Source organism: Aethalodelphis obliquidens, unplaced genomic scaffold, assembly GCF_003676395.1.
Source record: "Aethalodelphis obliquidens isolate GAN/ISIS:26980383/991018 unplaced genomic scaffold, ASM367639v1 scaffold2, whole genome shotgun sequence".
NCBI lineage: Eukaryota > Metazoa > Chordata > Mammalia > Artiodactyla > Delphinidae > Aethalodelphis > Aethalodelphis obliquidens.
Window position 1 is genome coordinate 80,113,595 of NW_020837946.1, and position 19,580 is coordinate 80,133,174.

Here is a 19,580-nt window from a genome sequence, read left to right on the forward strand (position 1 = left end):
ACTCCTTCAGTCTGGGCACTGCCAGCTTCGGCGCTACCCGCTCTGCCGTCGCGCCGCCATTTTGAAGACGGGAAGAGTCCGGGTCTCCAACACCTGGAGGCGGCGGCGTAGACTGGTACGTATGGTTTCCGCCCGCGTTAGCCCCTCCAAATTCGCCCATCTTCGGGCTGCAGCTCTCGGTGTTTCCTCTATTCCCACAGGGTCCCTATCGCTGTCGCCAGTCGTCCTGGCACTCTGTCTTTAGGATCCTTTTCGCTTGCTCATCCTTCATCTCTGCTGGCACCTTTGCTTCTGTCGTCGGGCAGCCCTGACCGGTGTTAAAATACCTACTTCGAGCCTCAGGACTCCATCCCGGTGGAGCTCCTCATTGGCCACCCCGACCTAGTCGGAGTCGAGTCCCATTCGCGGACTCGAACCGGGCGGGCTGAGAGCCTCACGCCCTCCTGTGGTCAGCGAGCTGTGCCCTGTGGGGGCGGGGGGCGAATTTTGGGGTTCGGGGAGAGCTTGGACTTTGGTCCTGTCTCGGTGGAGGGACACACAGTAGGCGGTGGTGGACGTTACCCCAGTGATCTGTTGTTAGAGCTTAATCCGTCACCGGCCTGTTTGTTTTGTCCTTTCCCAGGAATAACTTTACAAAAGGGAAGATATTTTTCGCCTGCCCTTCCCGCCAGAAATGGCCAATGTGAGTAAATTAGCCTCTTAAGAAGCAGTATAGTAATAAAATAGTTTGGGAACTTGTTAGGAAGGACGGGTTTAATGATAATGGCATTGATGGCATAATGTTTCTCGTAATTAGTGTACCGGAAATGGCAAGGGAAGCAAGGGGTGTGAATTAGGTTGATATGCTTTGCGGGTAGTTTGAACGCAACATATTTCTCAATACACGTCTATTTATTTCTATAAATTCGTTTTTAGAAATAAATTCAGTGCCAGCACCCTTTCAGTAGTTTTAAAAGACATTATTTCAGTAAATATTTAGAATTATTTTTAAGCCGTTTTCTGTTTCTTTGGTTAGGTAAACTGAAGGTTTTGTAGCAGTTTCAGTATAGGAAGTCACCTTCCAAATACTACACAATGGGCGCAAGAGATATTATTCTCACAGGCCATAGAGATTTATTCACTGTAACAGTACAGCGATTACTCAAACGCATCCTGCCATAGGGAACACAGACATATTTTAAAACAGTTACAATAAGAGTTGAAACTAATTTTAAAACCTACACAAAGGTACAGTGCAGATTCAGAGCTTTGTGGAGAGGGAAAAGTAGGGGTTTGTGTTCACTTAATCAGAGAAGCATTTGAGGTTTGAAAGATGGGTGGGATTAGATAATCTGAGGTTTGGTTGGGCAGAGCAGGAGGTATATTCAAAGACACCCCCCCTTTCAAAAATCAGGAAGTCAGTTCTGTCTTCTTGAATGTAAAATGTGTGAAAGAGATAAGTGAGAAGGTTGGATTGTGGATTTGGAATCATGTAATAGAGAGTCTTGAATGCCAAACCCAGTAATTTGGACTTTATTCTTTAAATTTTGGTGATTTAATTAGAGCTGTGTGTTAGGAAGACTAATATGGCAACAGTTAGCCAGGAGAGTATTCCTGTAGTCAAATATGATATATTAAGTAATAGCCTAATGGTAAGACTATAAGGCCAAGTCGTAAAAGTAGACCACTAGTGTATCCCGTGTGTTAAGGTGAATTTATACCTAGCCATAATCATAGGAAGGGAATGTTGTAAAAGAAGCATGTGCTACTCTCAAAGGAAAGATACCAGTTAGAGTAGTATGCTAATATTTGACCTGGCTTTATTTTGATTTGAATGAATAAATTAATCCAGTAGGTATTTTGAAGGATACTTTTATTGTTAGAAGTTTACATAAAACAATATTCAAATATATGTTTAAAAATTTGTGTTCGTTTATGTGCATTTTAAGTGCTGAATGGATGTTACTAATGAAACATGAAGATAGATATGTATGTCTTCAACAATTTAGTTTGCATACATAGCATGGGTCAGGTATGTCTATGCTTCAGAGGCTGAACAGGTCAATTAAGAAGCCTTGGTGGGGACTTGTACAAACTGAAATACTCATTTCTGATATAAAGGGAGCAGCCTTTCCTTAGCTACAGTGATGTGTTGCCAACTAATGTCATTTGGGAATGTGAATCCAGCACTGCCAGATCTTTGGAGTTTGTAAGAACAGCTGAAAGTCTGGATCTTTTGTGTGAAATATCACAATTGCTCAATGTTGATATACAATTCAAATTTCTTGTACCACTGAGAATTACCATTTTTGTCTCTGAGCAGGTTGGGTGCACACCCAAGGGAGGATGCTTAAATTTTCAGGTGGGCAGAATGCTCTGGAGACAGGTCTTGCATTTTGAAGACATATAAAGGAGGTTCTGTCTATCCAGATCTTGTAGAAAGAGTTGGAATTTGTCAGGCCTAGGAGGAGAGGGAAAAGGACGTTTTAGCAGAAGAAATCTTGTGGCAGAATAAAGAAGGCAGAGAAATATGGGAAGACTTGGGTAGATATTTTTGTGTGACTAAAGAGTGGAGTAAGAGAAGGAGGGATAAAATGAGTAAGAAATTATGTCAGAGAAGTAGAACGACCAGTTAGGATGTATTCTTGTACTTAGGATGAGAAAGTCAGAAGGAACACAGGGCTGGATTTCAGAATACTATGTGAAAGGGAAAAAGAGTGATTCTACAGTATCTAGACTATTTCAACATCCTGGTAACTATTTTTCATACCACCTCTCTAATCCCACTCCATTCTCTACACTGCCCTTAGTGGTACATTCCTTAAAACATCCTTTATTTTTATCAGTTTACTCTTTTCCTCCCTGCCTACAGGTTAAAATTCTGATTTATTATCTTGATATAACAGGCCCTTTCCTGTCTGTGTCAAGTATAAAGCCTTTTAAAGTTGCCCACAAGTTAACTTTCAAGCTTGTTTTTTACTGCACTACCTTATATCCACCTTCAGTGAACTTGTCACTCTTCTGAGTACATCCTTTATGACTCCATCCCTTTGTTCCTGATAGTCACTCATTGAAATGCCCTTTCCCCAGCAAATTTCTATTTCTTCACAACTAAGTATATCCTCCATGAAACTTTTTGCCTATGTCCTCAAGGGTCTCTTAATTATTCAGATCTTTTGATAGCATTTCACAGATGATATGGTATTTGTTCTTACATGTTTTCCACTAATCTAAGAGTCAGCGATTTCTTTTTTTAATATAAAGAGCCAGATAGCAAATATTTTAGGCTTTGTAGGCCGTAGAGTCTCTGTGAAGCTATTTAACTCTGCCATTATGACATGAAAGCAGCCACAGACCATACATAAATGGGTATGGCAATAAAACTTTATTCACCAAAACAGACAGAAGGCTATATTCAGCTATAGTTTGCCAACCCCTGCATTAAATTATTCTGACTTAAGTATTTTGATTAAAGTTTGTATGTGAAAGATGTTTACACATTCCTCCATTGTAACTGACCTCAGAATCTAGGGAATGAACATAAGAGCAGAAAATGTATCACAAAGTTGTGTGCTAAAACGGAGGAAAGTGGACATTGCCATTAAAGAAAGAGGAAAGATGGTATGGTAGATAATTAGTACAATTTACAGCAGTAAAAGAAGAGAAGAGTTAGAAAGTAAATAGGTTTTGTTTCTAGGAGAGGTTTTGAAAGTTCTTTATTTTGAGAATAGAATCTTATCAGTTGTGTTACCTTTTTAGTATCATCACTAAATAGGGCAACTTTTAGAGGTTCCCATTCTTTCTGTATGGCACTCTTAATTCTGGCCTTGGGAAAGCCATATATTTTTACCCAAAGTAACTTATTACTTGTTTTTTAAATATTTGTATTTATTTCTAAAATTATAAATGTACATGATGCTTATCCTGTGGTAGCTGCTCAATAATAGTAGAATAAACATTGGTTTTAAAAGATATATTGCAATGTGAGGATTTGCCAGAGATTGTCTGTGTTAGTATAGCATTTATATCCAGAATAATTTTGATTTTTGTGTCCTTCTTAGGTGCTCTGTAACAGAGCCAGACTGGTTTCCTATCTCCCAGGATTTTGCTCTTTAGTTAAAAGGGTTGTCAATCCCAGAGCCTTTTCAACTGCAGGATCTTCAGGTTCTGATGAGTCTCATGTGGCCACTGCACCTCCAGATATCTGTATGTAAAAGTTATTATTGCTTTACTTATAATTGTTTCATAACCTTCTGAGTTGTGTTTCCTGTAATACAGTAAGTCCCCTACATACAAACCTTCAAGTTGTGAACTTTCAGAGATGTGAACACGAGTTCGCGTGACCAGTCACACAAGTTAGTTCACGTGTCTGGTGTACATTGTCACGTGTGTGCATCCTCTGCAAGTGGTTGTGCTTTTGTGTACTTTATGGTACTGTATAGAGTACAGTAGTACAGTATCTTTATTTCAAGCCCAGGATGTCCGGAAGCAAGCGTAAAAGCAGCGTATAGCTGGTATTGCTAAGAAGCGCCAAGCAATAACAATGGAAACAAAAGTGAAAATAATTGAGAGAGTGGAATGAGGCGAAAAGAAGGTAGACATTGCTCATTCTTATAACGTGAATCGTTCAACCATCAGCATGATTCTAAAGAACAAGGACAAGGTCATGGAACACGTGAAGTCTGCTGTGCCGATGATGTTGACAATAATATCGAAGAAGCGTGGAAAAGTGATGAAGGAGTTGGAGAAACTTCTCAGTATGTGGGTGCAGGGTCAGCATCAGCGTCAAGTCCCACTCAGCTTAATGCTGATTCAAGAGAAAGCTAAAAGCCTTTATGAAGACTTGAAACACGGCAAAGAATCAGAGGGCACATCTTTTAATGCCGACCATGGCTGGTTTCATCGGTTCAAGGCTAGAGCCAACCTTCACAATGTAAAAGTAAGTGTCAAGGCAGCAAGTGCAGATATAGTAGCTGACCGGGAATTTCCTGAAATGCTTCGAGAAATTATTGATGAAGGTACGTATTCACCTGAGCAGGTTTTTGATGTGGATGAGACAGGACTGTACTGGAAGAGGATGCCAGAGGAAAAGTTACATCAGTAAGGGGGAAAAGTTGACGCCAGGCTGTAAAGCAGCAAAGGATAGGCTACCTCTGTTGTTTGGTGGCAATGCTTCTTTCCAGCAATATGAAGCTGAAGGCTCTCTTACTTTATCACTCAGGGAACCCAGGAGCCCTTAAAAACATAGCCAAGGGCTCTCTTCCTGTTGTGTGGGAGAGTAACCCCAAAACCTGGGTCACACAGGCCATTTTCCAGGACTGGTTTTTCCACCACTTTATCCCAGAGGTAGAGAAGTATTGCTTGGAGAAGGACATCCCATTCTACATTCTTTTGCTGCTCAGCAGTGCTCTGGGCCACCCCCCATTCATGGACGACTTTCATCCCAACATCAAAGTAGTGCATCTGCCACCGAATACTACATCTCTCATTCAACCTATGAACCAGGGAGTTATAGCAACTTTCAAGAAATATTATTTACGTCACAGTTTTCATCAGGCAGTAGAGGCAAGTGACGAGTCAGGAACAACCTTGTGACAATTTGGAAGGACTATAACATCCACGAGGCCATAAAAAACATTGACTTTGCTTGGCATGAGGTTACGGCCGTCCCCATGAATGGGGTTTGGAAGAACCTTTGCCTGCAGTTTGTTCACAATTTTCGTGGATTTGAAAGGTGGATGAGGAGTCCAAAGAGGTCTTCAGCAACTTAGTGACCCTCAGCGAGAAGCTGGAGCTAGATCTGCAAGAGGACAACTTCATTGAAATCCTTGCTGTGCACCATGAGGAGCTTACTAATGAAGACCTGATGGAGTTGGAGGGCAAGAGAGGACGAAAAGAGACAAGAGGAAGAAGAAGTAACTGAAGAACCGAAGAGATTCATGATGCAAGGGGTTTTTCTTTATTTGAGGAGGCACTGTTAGTTTTTGAGGCACAGGACCAAAATGTAGAACAGTACACAGAGGTTGCAGCAGCCATTCAGAATGCAATCCACTGCTACCATGTCATCTATGATGAGAAAAAAAGACCTACCCAGACATCGCTGGATTGTTTTTTCAAGAGGGTAGATAGAATTGAGTCCAGCAAGGAAGCAGAGCCTGTGCCATCCACGTCAGGCATCAGTGAAATTGCAGTTTGCCCTCCATCTCCTTGCTGATGATCCTTCTGCTCTGTCATCTCCCACCTCCTCTCCCTCCTCCAGTCAGTAACTCTTCTTGCCTGTTCACCCAATGCCAGCCCTGTACACCAGCTGTTGTACTGGACTACTGTACTTTTCAAGGTACTCTACTGTAAGATTTAAAGGTCTTTATTTTTTGTGTTTGTTTTCTATGTATCACTTGTGTGAAAAGTATTATAAACCTATTACAGTACAGTACTATATGCTAGCCGATTATGTTAGTTGAGTACCTAGGCTAACTTTATTGGACTTATGAACACACTCTCGGAATGGAACTCATGCTTGTGTAGGGGACTTACTGTATTTCTTCTTGAGGTTTTACTGATTTTCTAAAGTTGAGTTTATCCCATTGAAAATAAAATCAGAGCTCTTGCCTAAATATTTATACCAGAAAGTTACAATATTTTTTAAAAGAAGATTGAATATTGGTTTCTAAAACTTATTTTCTTGAACTTTAGTGTTTTTCTAGTGATCTTTGAGCACACAGTCCTCCCTGAAACAAATCTTCTTTTGATCCTATTAAACTATGTTACTACTTCTTGATTCTTTGCTGAATTTCTTAAATGTAGCTGTCACTTTGAGTGTTTATTAAATCAAAGTCTGCTTTTTCTTATCCATCTTGTGCACCACTATCAATCATTCTAAAATACTTTAAATCATGTCACTTCCTTCATAAGCCTCGATTATCTCCCACTGCTTTCAGTAGCAGTTCCTAAACTATTCCCAAGCTATGAATCATTGTTCAAGGATGAAAAAAAAATTTTTTTAAGCTCTGTGATTAGTTAACTTGGAGAAATGCTTTATACCATAGTCCTATCGTAGAGGTTTCTAATACACACTAAAATATTCAGGGAGCGCTCTTAGAAACTTTACCTAATGTATTCTAAAGGAATTGCCCATGGAATCCTTTTTCATGCAACACATTACTTACAGTGTAATATAAGTTCACTTGGGCATGCAAAGCCTCCCCTGGTTTTCTTGGTCCAGTTTTCTAACTCCATCTCTGATTACTCCTCAATTTTCATAATCTGAAGGCTAAATATACATCTATCATAAATGAAAGATTTGTCACTCAGAATATGTAAAGGGTTTGCATTGTGAATATACAGCCAACCCTCCCTATCCATGGGTTCTTCATCCTCACATTCAACCAACCAAGGATTAAAAATATTTGAGGAAAAAAATTCCAGAAAGTTCCAAAAAGCAAAACTTTAATTTGCCACACACCATATCATTTACATTGTTTTTGATATTATAGGTAATCTAGAGATGATTTAAAGTATACAGGAGGATGTGATGTACGAAGGTTACAGTATATGTGCGTGCAGTTGACTCTTGGACAACATGGTTTTGAGCTGCTCGGGTCCACTTTATATGCAGATTTTTTTCAAAACTAAATAAGTACGGTACAATTCTCAGTTCATTGAATCTGAGGATGTGGAACCGACTATACAGAGAACTGCCTATAAATTATACTCAGATTTTTGACTGCATGCAGGGTTTGAACAGCTAACCCCTCAGTTGTTCAAAGGTCAGTAGAGATATGCCCTTTTATATAAGGGACTTGAGCATATGCAGATTTTGGTATCTGGGGGGGTCCAGGGAGCAGTCCCCTGTGAATAACTAGGGACAACTATATAAAGAATTTTTGTAGATCAATAGGAGAAAGAAAACCCAGTAGAAAACCAAACAAAAAATTTCAAAAATGGATTTGAACAGGCTATTTCTGTAGGAGAAAACCTAAATGACTGGTAAACATTTGAAAATATGCTCAAATTCACTGTTAATATGGGATATTTATTTAAAGAAACAGATCTGAATAATCTGTAGAACCCATGTTCTTCAAAATAGCTGGTAAGTTTAAGTTTGTGAACTGACTCCAGTCAATCATTAGTGGCTGTCGAGAGCCTTGTTACTCAGTGTGATCTGCAGACCAGCATAGCATAGCATGGCATAGCATCAGCATCATCTGGGACTGTTTAGAAACGAAGAATTTTTAGCCCCACTGCAGACCTAGTAAATCAGAATCTGCATTTTGAGAAGATCTTAGATGATTCTTAAATAATTAAAAGTTTGAGACATACTGGGCTAGAGTGTTTAGGTTGAGAATCATGTGACAGTGTCTGTGTTCAGCAGGGAAATGTTCTGCAGTTGATGGGTGATGTCTGTCATAGGTATGGAAGAGCGATATGGGGGCAGCCATATTGACATGGTCGTTTTTAGTCACTCAGTTCTGGCAGAGTTTATAAATTTTTTTTTATAAATTTTTTTTATAAATTTTTAATAAGTTTTATAAATTTATAAATATTTTTATTGCCAGCTAAAGTCTGCAGCAGTTGTCCCTTCCTTTCTCTAAACAAAATTCCTACTCTGAGTATTTCTTCATTTGATTTTCTAATTTATTCTTTTCTGGATCTTTTTGAATTTTTCACATGTCAGGATTTTTTTAAGTTTTACAGGAATAAAAATGTGGTCTATTCTTCTGTAAGTATTAAATCCATATTAACTCATGTAGCTGGTAAACAGGGCATTATGTCACATTGGTTCGTACAAGATTTTTTTCCAGTCCATTAATGTTTTGTGCCACCAGGTAACAGCAGTTGAATGCCCCTCCCCAAGGGTAGCCACCTTTAAGTCTGATGTCTTTCCTTACAGATGTTTTTTTTACTGTATTTAAAAACACAAATATAAGGATGAAAAATAAATGTCATATATGTTGTTCTTTGACTTAGCTTTTTCTTTTAATGTAATATGTACTGGACTTCGTTCACTATCAGTAAAGATTTACCATATTCTTTTTAATGACTGTCAAGAATTACATAGTGTGGGAGTTCCCTGGTAATCCTAGTGGTTAGGATTCCGGGCTTTCACTGCCATGGCCCAGGTTCAGTCCCTTGTCAGAGAACTGAGATCCCACAAGCCGCACAGCATGGCCAAAAAAAAAAAAAGAATTACATTTACAGTACTTTATTGAATTCTTTCCCTAGTAATGGAATTACCTATGAGCTGACAGCTGGTTGCTTTGATTAGTCTTTTGGAATAACATGAAACAAACTAATTTATATTTACACAGGAAAGCAAACTTCAAACAACTATTGGTTAGCTAAAAAAAAATACCTAATTGGAAGAAGAACATTCTTTCAGTCTACCAATGTACTTAACTAGTAAGGAGAAAATGATTCATTTTGTCGTTCCTCTTTAGGTTCTCGAACAGTTTGGCCTGATGAAACTATGGGACCATTTGGACCTCAGGATCAGAGATTCCAGCTTCCTGGGAACATAGGTTTTGATTGTCACCTCAATGGGACCACATCACAGAAGAAAAGCCAGGTTCATAAAACTTTACCTGATGTTCTAGCAGAACCTTTATCGAGCGAAAGACATGAGTTTGTTATGGCACAATATGTGAATGAATTTCAGGTAAGTTGTTAAGGTCATTCTGTTTTTCTAATTATTAATGCTATATTAATTTCTGATAACTGAACATATTACTTTCATTGAAAAAGTAAAAAAAAAATCTATTTAAGTCCAGTATAAACAGAAACAACATATATAGCTTTTAAAAGCTTGGCATTGTCCTGTACATAGCGTTTGCTATATAATTTTTTTCACCTAACTACATTGCAGTCTCTTTTAGGTAATTAAATAATTCTTCAAAAATATATTTTTTTACTAAATGTTTATTTCAAATATAAATAACTTAATTCTATAACTGGAAATTTATATTCCCTGTTTTTCACTTTTATTAATGGTAATTGTAATTTATATATGGACCAAATTCCGACTAGTTTTATATTCCTCTAGCCATTTAAAAAGAAAATTTTGAGATCTCTGAAACTCTGGATACAGTAGACTGAAGAGGAGGATTTTTAAATAGCTTTTGTAAAAACAATTCCTGAGGGTTTTTTTTAATGAGTTTTTTAAACTGGTATCGCATATGAATTTTTAAATGCATTTTAAAACTAGTATTGCTCATTGCTCACTCAAATGGAAAGTTACATGCATTTCAGAGTTTCTTTCAAACCCCGATCCTTATCATTTTTCATATTTCTATATAGCTTCAGGTTGAGATTTTGATCAAAGCCATATTATTAAAAGCAGCAACCCCTCAAATTATGGGTGATATCAGATAACCTAACACTGGGACACAGTTGACCTCCCCTGACGTTTTATCTCAGATATTCCTTCTCAGTCTTTTTGACTCCTCCTCTGTCTACCAGTTACATGATATTTCCCAAATGTCTCTGATCTTCATTTTCTCATTTGACTTGCTCCCCGGTCACTTAAGTCCTTGGCTTTCTCCACAGGCTGTGTATTCATATTTCCTAGCTTCTTATTTCTGTTTCTGACATTTCTGGTTCTATATTACTATCTGCCTGCCAAACATCTTTATCTGGATGTCTCAGAAGTCCCAAGATTTTACACGTCTAGTACTGAATTAGTCCTTTTTCTCTCAAAACTTGTCCTTATTCCCATGTTGTCAGTAGTATAAGTGACTTAGTCATCCTCCCACTGTCCCAAAAATAAAAATTATAGTGCCAACCTTGACTCCTCTTTTCATCATACCCCTGTAAATAGTGACAGAATTACATTGCTTCTATCTCTGAAAGTAGCTCTTAAATAATTTGTGTACCTTCAATTCTCACTAATACTGCCAAAGTTCAGCGCCTCCTTATCTTACCTCAATTTTTATAGGCATTATAGTATGATGGACTGTGGAGATAGGATAAATCTGTATTCAGAGATTAACTCAGCCATTTACTTAATTTTGTGACCTTGAGAAAGTTACTTCACCTTTCTGAGCCTCTGTTTCTTTATATGTAAAATGAGGATAATAATAATCCCTGGCCTACAAAGTTGCTATGAGGATTAAATGTGAAAATGTATGTAAAATATTTATTACACTAAGTGATCAGTAATTGTTGGCTGTTACTGGTCTGTCACCTGCTCTTCCTCGTTGCCATACATCCTCTACAGTAATACTGTCATTAGCTTTTTATATCGCCTGTTGATATTCCTCATTGCTTTTTCAAAATTTCATAATGTGGCATAAATGGCTTTCCACAATTTTGATCCTTTATCTTTCTCACCTTACTTCCCACTACTTCCTACTCCTTCTGTTCTCCAATCACAGCATATTTTCATTTTTTTAAAATTACACCATTCCCTTTGACCATTGTATGCCTTTGCACGTTATTATCTCTTGCTGGACTGTTTTTTTCCTCCTGAATTCTTAACCTATAGTCTGTCTCTTCTTTATCTGTCAGACACACATGTTAATTAATATGTAACTCAAACGTGATTTCAACCTTTTCCTGATTTCTGCCAGCAAAGCAAGTTTCTTCCCCATCTATACCTCCAGAAGACTTCCGTTATAACTATATAGCATTTCTGATATGGATTGCATTTATTTGTTCATGCATTTTTCTTCTACTAACTCTTATATACCTAAGAGTGAAGACTGGATTTTTTACCATTGTAGTGCCTGTTCCTGTTTATAATGTCTAGTGTATAATAGGCACCCTGTAAATTTCTGTTGAATAAAAGCCTCTAAGCACTTCCTGTTGGAGAAGCTATATGTTTAATCATGTTGCTTTGTAAGTTAGTGTTCTTATCCTCATTTTACAGATTATACAACAAAAGGAAGGATAATTAGATATAACAGAATATCAGAAGAGGTAACATTGTAAGACACAATCATGGCGCATTTTAGTTAGTTTTTTAGCCAACTTCTATTCATATTAAGTCTTAGAATATCAGGGTATTTATATGTTCCTTTTTTTAATTCAACATTTTTTTAAAATTTTCAAATATTACATTCATCATAGAGAAAAGTTTGAGTATGTAAGAAAACACTGCCTATTACCCCATCACCAGCTAGGTTAGGATTACTGAAAAAACTTTCTAGGGAAAACAGGTTTATAACAGGCAAGATATTTTATTTGAACTCCAGATTTTGTTTACTTACATTTCTTATTCCGCCTTAGGGTAATGATGTACCTGTTGAGCAAGAAATTAACAGTGCGGAAACTTACTTTGAAAGTGCCAAAGTAGAGTGTGCAATCCAAACATGTCCGGAATTGCTGCGAAGAGGTATGTTGTGCTTTATTCATATTTACACTAGTGTGTGTTAGATAATGTCACTAATTTTTTAATGTGTTGAATAATGTACTGCATAGGAATCGTAATGCTTTATAACTTAGTATTTTAATATGTCTAGCTGGAAATGATGATTGCCTGGCCAAGATAAGGCTTTCAAGTGTCCCCTGACATCTGACCTCATGCTGCCATTAGATAGGAATAGTAGAATTTTTAATAACTTTTTTCCTAAATCTTTTCCTAAAGTCATCCCACTCCTGGGTGATTATTACAGCCATAATTTCCATGAGCTAATACATTAGTACTACTGAGAAAAATCTTAATAATAAACTTTTTTTTAAATTACAAGACCAAGAACATGTAACCCAACTTACTCTTCAGAATTGTTGGCAATATATTTTCGTTCATCCAAAAAGAGCAGAAGTAAACCAAAACTAAATTCATTTCATCCTTTTCAAAACTAATATGCATTTATAAACCTAACTTGGTACGATAATAATTTAACTTAATCATCATTTTTCTAAAGTATTTTATGAACTGTTTCTTTTTTTAAAAAATTTATTTTTTTCTGGAGTTTTATTCTTATTTCACTTACAGATTTTGAATCACTGTTTCCAGAAGTAGCCACCAACAAACTAATGATTCTGACTGTAACACAGAAAACTAAGAATGATATGACTGTTTGGAGTGAGGAGGTAGAAACTGAAAGAGAAATGCTCTTAGAAAAGGTAATTCTTTCAGCTGCTGACAATTCAATCTTATGATCTTATTTAAATACCAATGAACCAGTGTTTTAAAATGATGGCTATTTTTTCTAGCCTTTACTAATTCTCTGCTAATGTATTCCAGTACTAAAAAACTTACATGTTTTCTGAGAATAAAAATACCACAATTTTTTTTTTTAGTGTCTTTGAAAAACTTAGATTCTGTCCAGTACTTCCTCAGTTTTTTTTAAATTTATGTTTTAGGAAATTTGGGAATATAGTAAACAACAAAAATGTAAAATTAACTCTTCATACCCATCTCTCTCTCCTTCTCTCTGATCCTCTCTCCCCCTCCATGTCTCTTTCTCTCTCTCTCTCTCTCAAGCATGTCAAGTAAAAAGTGAAAATACCTCAGCCTTCTTAAAGGGGTAAACAATAACAGTGTACAGTACAATAATAATATAATGTATATACCCACATTTTTTTCCCATCCTTTGCTTTTAACTTAGAAGATATGTTTTGACACCTTTCCATAACATTACGCATAGATTTTATTTCATTCTTTGTAAAAATCTGTGTAATATTACATTGCATGGGCAAACCGTAAATTTTTTAAATTATTTAAAAAAATTTTTAGTCATTTATAAGTTGAAAATCAAACTTAGGCTATTACAGGCAGTGAATATATTTGTACATATATTTTTTGTACATACTTACATATTCCTAAATAGGGAAATCGGAGGGTATATTCATTTTAAGTTTTGAAAGATACTGCCAATTTGCCCGCCAAAAAGACTGTCCTAGTATATATGCTCTCACCTTTACCCTGGATATTAGCATTACTTTTCATTTTTACCAACCTGAGAAATGAGAAGTAGTAACTTAAAGTCTTATATTTAAAAATTATATAATTATTTATCTAAGAGCTTGATGTTCAGTTATATCAATTTCTTTCTCTACAAGATAGAAAGGAATATTCCTTTGCCTGTATGACATGTTGGGATTAGCTCACTTGGACACCTTAGCTAACTATAGTTGAAAAAATTCTCTTTATTAATTTACATACAGGATAATATTTGGAATTATATTTTCTTTAGGGTTGGATGTATGGTTCTCTTCATTTATAAAAATATTATTTACATACTCAATAGAGTATTTTATGGTAATGACTTCATACTTAAATGTCCCACATATAACTTTACTAATAAATTCCATGTAGTAATTAATAATCATGAGCAAGTTATATATGCCAGCTAACAAAGAAATTACAGAGAGGCATAAGGCATTCTCTCTGATCTTTAAAAGATCTGAATTTGGAGAAGTGAAATTTTAATACATAATAACTCAATAAACATTTTCTATTTATATATTGACAATAATTAGTAAATGTATACTACCATTTAGACACTAGAGAGTTTGCTCTGATATGTGCATTGTATTAGTAAGTCCTACTTTTTGAACCATTCAAGATTCTGAGCCTCATTTGATACTGACTCCCGTATAGATGTAAGTCAGCAACAAAGACCCAATGCAGCCAAAAAATAAAATAAATTAAAAAAAAAAATTTCCAGCCTTTGAAATGGCAACACGCTTTATCATGTGCATTTTAAACTTTATAATGACTAAAGCTATTTTATTTTTTTATGAAAAAACATTTTTTATTTTAGACATGTTAGTGGTTATTTTAGAACCACACATAGCTTACTGTCCAAGTAGATATTATATGTTGTGGTTTACTTTATTTCAGTTTTTTACCAGCAGATGTCAGTGTTTGCTATTGATGAGCAGAAATCTTTTTTTTTTTTAATTAATTAATTTATTTTTGGCTACGTTGGGTCCCCGTTGCTGCACACGGGCTTTCCCTAGTTGTGGCGAGCGGGGGCTACTCTTTGTTGCGGTGCGCAGGCTTCTCATTGCGGTGGCTTCTCTTGTTGCAGAGCATGGGCTCTAGGTGTGCTGGCTTCAGTAGTTGTAGCTCGCGGGCTCCCAGTGCAGGCTCAGTAGTTGTGACACACAGGCTTAGTTGGTCCACATGTGGGATCTTCCCAGACCAGGGATCGAACCCATGTTCCCTGTACTAGCAGACAGATTCTTAACCACTGCGCCGCCAGGCAAGTCCCAAGCAGAAATCTTTAAGAAAAATACTTAAACTGGTTCTTTTTGTGATCATTTGGGATTCTTTTAGTTAACCTTTGCAAACATTGAAATGCATCGTTTTGTTCACCTTGTAGTTTTTGTGTATGGTACATCTTTTATTAAATTGATACATAATTCTAATGACTTTCCTAAACCATACTCAGTTTTCCTATTTTTAAGAATTATGAGAATTAATGAAATACAGCAGTAAGTGTAAATATTAAGTATGAAAATAACCTATAGAGTACAGTATTATCTAAATGTTTTTCATTAGTTTACAAGAAAGTACAGGCATGCCTTGGAAGTATTGCAGGTTAGGTTCCAGGCCACCATAATAAAGCAAATATCGCAATAAAGTGAGTCACACAGATTTTTTGGTTTCCCAGTGCATATAAAAGTTATGTTTATACTGTACTGTAGTCTAAGTGTGCAAAAGCATTATGTCTAAAAAAAAGTACATACCGTAATTTAAAAATACTTTATTGCTAAAAAATGCTAACCATCATCTGAACCTTCAGTGAGTCATAGTAGTAAAACACCAATAAAGATCACAGACTACAGATCATCATAACAAATATAATAATAGATGAAAAAGTTTGAAATATTGAGAGAATTACCGAAATGCCAAACAGACACGTGACGTGAGCAAATGCTATTAGAAAAATGTTGCCAATAGGCTTTCTGGACACAGGGTTGCCACAAACCTTCAATTTGTAAAAAACTTACCTGCGAAGTGCAATAAAGTGAAGCCCCAAAAAATGAGATATGCCTGTATTTGGAGAAAATAGGTTAAAGTTGTATATCTCTATAGCAGGGATCAGCAAACTTTTTCTGTAAAGAGCCAGATGGTAAATTTTTAGGTTTTGTAGGTGATAGGTTCTCAACTACTCAATTCTACCATGTATTGTTAAAGCAACCACAGACCATATATAAATGAACAGGCATGGCTACGTTCCGGCAAAACTGTATTTACACAAACAGGCAGGCAGCCAGCCAGGTTTGGCCCTCGGGCTATCAAGGCTTGGACTTCTGAGCATCTCAGGTTAGTGCCAGAGATGCTCAGTGAGGTCTCATCACTCTAGGTGGACCAGAAATTCACGTTACCCTGTAGTGCGTGACCCCTGATATCACCATTCAGCTCTCAGCCCCGCAGCTGGCACTCTCTGCTGGACCTTGAGGAATCTCGCCTTGTATCTGCGCAGCTCAACCCTTGGCTACTGAACCAGGGTAAATTGCTCCGCAGACCACATGGGAAGCCCATTTGTGCATCTCCCTCTGCTCCATTACCCTACACCAGAAATTCCAGATGCTTCAACAGTTCAGAACTCTTGCTTTCTACCCCCTCAGCTCAGTGACACTATCACTTTGCTTGGGCTCCACTTCTTTGCCCTGCAACAAGAGAGTGTCCCCAGACAGAAGCCTAGAGCATATATGGGGATCACCTTATTTGTTTCCCTTCTCCGCTGCTGTTTTGTCTGCCTATTGTTCAGTGTCTAAAAACAGTTGCCTCATATATTTTGGTCAGTTTTATATTTTTCAGCAAGTGGCAAGTTTGATAACTGTTAACTTTGTTATAGCTGTGAGTGAAACTGTGCCCTTGTCTTTAAACACTTATGGTCTGTCTTTTTTTTTTTTTTTAACATTCTAATCTGATTCTAATATTTGCTTCTAGTCTTTTTCACTGCTTAGACTTCTGATAAAGCTAATAAAGACATTGTAGGAATTAGGATGGTAAGACCAAGATTTTAATACATGCACGTGGTCTGTAATGTTTATACATAATACAAAAGATAGAGAGGTGTATAGTGAAAAGGAAGTATGTGGTCCAGCCCTGTACCCAATCTATCCATTTATCTTATTATTTTTATGTGCCTTTTCAGAAATATTTCATGACTATGTGAGTGGGTAGATGTGTTTTTGAAGGACACACAAACAAATACATGTTTTTAACCAACTTTCATTCAAATTAATGAATGGTCCATATCTTTTCATTATGAATATTTTGTTTTCCCTTTCTTACCTTATTTCTAATACCTCTGTAATGATACAAAATAGCAACTGTAGGTTATAATCCATGACAAATTTGGGAGTTAATAGCACAGAAGTGATTAGAAATAGTTCCTAAAATAGGAAATAATTTAGAAGAAAAAAATATACAATTTAGACTTTTTAAAAGAAATGAAAATATTATATGAACCATTAATCTTTTGGACTGGTGAAAATCTTAGGACTTTACAGTCTTAATTTATCATTAGTTTTAATTGTTTATTAATCTTATTGTATTCTCTATCTGAAGCAAAAAATATTTATCTTAAAAATTTATTGAGAAATAAAACACTCTGTGCTGCTGCTTTGAGCATATTATTTGTGCCTTTTTCTATGCAGTTCATCAGCGGTGCTAAAGAAATTTGCTACGCCCTTCGAGCTGAAGGCTATTGGGCTGACTTTATTGACCCATCATCTGGTTTGGCAGTGAGTAATTAAATACATTTTGAAAGCCACATTATATAATTTGAAGTAGGAATTATTTTTATTATAAAATTGTTTATAATTATAACCTTGGTAAAAGTAGACCATTTAAGACTTTGAAAACCTCACAATTTTATGCAAAGAGGTATAAAAATAGGTACCAAGAGTCTGTTGAATTCACAATAGGTACCAAGAGTCTGTTGAATTCACAACTTTGAGGGACCTCTGGCACTCATAGTTAAGCTTCTCCATCACTTTAAATTTTTTTCATTAAAAATAATTTTAAAATTTATTTTCCATCCTCATTAATAGATATTGTTTGAATTACATTGAATTAGTGTGTTTACTGTTCATTAGTTAAAACTTAGTATCCAATAGTTTCATTAAGGAAGAAACACACACTTATTTTTAGAATTAAGAATATGGATGGTAAAGAAATATTTAGAAAAGTAACTTTTTGGAAATTAACATTTGTAAAGCTATACTTTAAAGAAAATAACTGAACCACTATTGTGGTCATATTTTAAATTCTGTGTATATCTTTTAACTACAAATAGTAATTTTTTCAATCTTAAAATAGGAATATATACTGTTTCTTTTCAAAGTCAAGATTTAGTGAGTACTAGAAATGAAAAACTTACTCTGATAGTTTTCTTATCTTAAAAATTACAAAAGTGAACCATAGATGATTGCCTAATTCTTATTTCATCTCTAAAGGTCATATAATATTATGCATTTGGTTCTAGGTAATATGCAGTCTGCTAGATCATTCATTTCTCATTTCCAGAATGCACAGGTATTGAGGGGAGAGGAGGTATTAGGACAGTTAGGTGTTCCATGTGACCTTTTTAATTTCTTATTTGATTTTTTAAATATTCAGAGTATTTATATAGATATGTGTTCGTATTTGCATAAAAATTATTACTTCATTATCTTTCTAGCTAATGAAAATATGACTTGTTTTATTTCCTCCAGTTTTTTGGACCATATACAAACAACACTCTTTTTGAGACAGATGAACGCTATCGACATTTAGGATTCTCTGTTGATGATCTTGGTTGCTGTAAAGTGATTCGTCACAGTCTCTGGGGTACCCATGTGGTTGTAGGAAGTATCTTCACTAATGCAACACCAGAGAGCCATATTATGAAGAAATTAAGTGGAAACTAGCAGTAATGTCAACTTATTTGCTCTGCTATTTGTAACATTTGGGATGATCTATACACTGTCAAAGGCTTCAGTTTTCAAAATTTAATTCCTTGTAGGTATTTATTTCAACATTTATGAATTTACAATATTGGCAAGCGGTTTGTGATTTTTAAATTTCAAATGTTCATTCATAATATCATGAAATACATCTTGAGCACATCCACATTGTATAGAATGTGATAACTAACATGTAACCAGGGTATGATCTCATATTGTTATTTCTCCCCTTAATTGGAAAAACCTCAGTTTTAATTATTTTTCTCCAAAAATAAATCATACATTTGGTTATGACATGTGTTTTTTCATTGCAGTATTTTTAAAATATAATTCTTAAAGATTCCTAAGAAACTACAATATTAATCTTCTTAAAGTTTGTTTTTTCGTTTTTGGTTTTTTTTTTAATAAATGCAGTTGAGAAATCTGGATTCAGTGTAGATTTAACTTTTTTTTAATTTTCTTTTTACTATATTACTTGTTAGATGTCCTGGTGCCATCTGAGTATTACTTTGAAATAATGTATGTACAGGAAAAGAAGAATAAGGATAATACTAAAACTTTACATATAAAAGAATATGAATCTCAACTTTATACATAGTGAAAAATAATTCTTAACTCCTGGGTTGAGACAGATAAATGTAGTTTATTCTCAGACAAAACTATGCTTCAGCTGCTAAGTCATATTTCTCCAAATTTAGCAATAGATGGAAACTGCAGTAGTTTACAGAAATGTCTCATGTGGGACAGAGTTG

The 19,580-nt window shown here is 35.8% G+C and overlaps 1 protein-coding gene across 1 annotated transcript; it reads left to right on the forward strand.

Annotated features, from left to right (window-relative positions):
- Positions 1 to 27: 27 nt before the first annotated feature.
- MMADHC (metabolism of cobalamin associated D) lies at positions 28 to 19,122 on the forward strand. Its single transcript, XM_027131529.1, has 8 exons — positions 28 to 115; positions 623 to 682; positions 4,041 to 4,185; positions 9,417 to 9,634; positions 12,202 to 12,307; positions 12,911 to 13,041; positions 17,539 to 17,625; positions 18,598 to 19,122. Exons 2-8 carry the CDS (start codon positions 674 to 676, stop codon positions 18,790 to 18,792), a joined length of 891 nt encoding a protein of 296 aa, XP_026987330.1. The 5' UTR covers positions 28 to 115; positions 623 to 673; the 3' UTR covers positions 18,793 to 19,122.
- Positions 19,123 to 19,580: the final 458 nt, after the last annotated feature.

Excerpts from the sequence above, each read along its gene's own strand:
- MMADHC (XM_027131529.1), top strand. Across the intron at positions 4,186-9,416 it reads CACTGCACCTCCAGATATCT|GTTCTCGAACAGTTTGGCCT; the intron begins GTATGTAAAAGT and ends GTTCCTCTTTAG. Across the intron at positions 9,635-12,201 it reads AATATGTGAATGAATTTCAG|GGTAATGATGTACCTGTTGA; the intron begins GTAAGTTGTTAA and ends ATTCCGCCTTAG.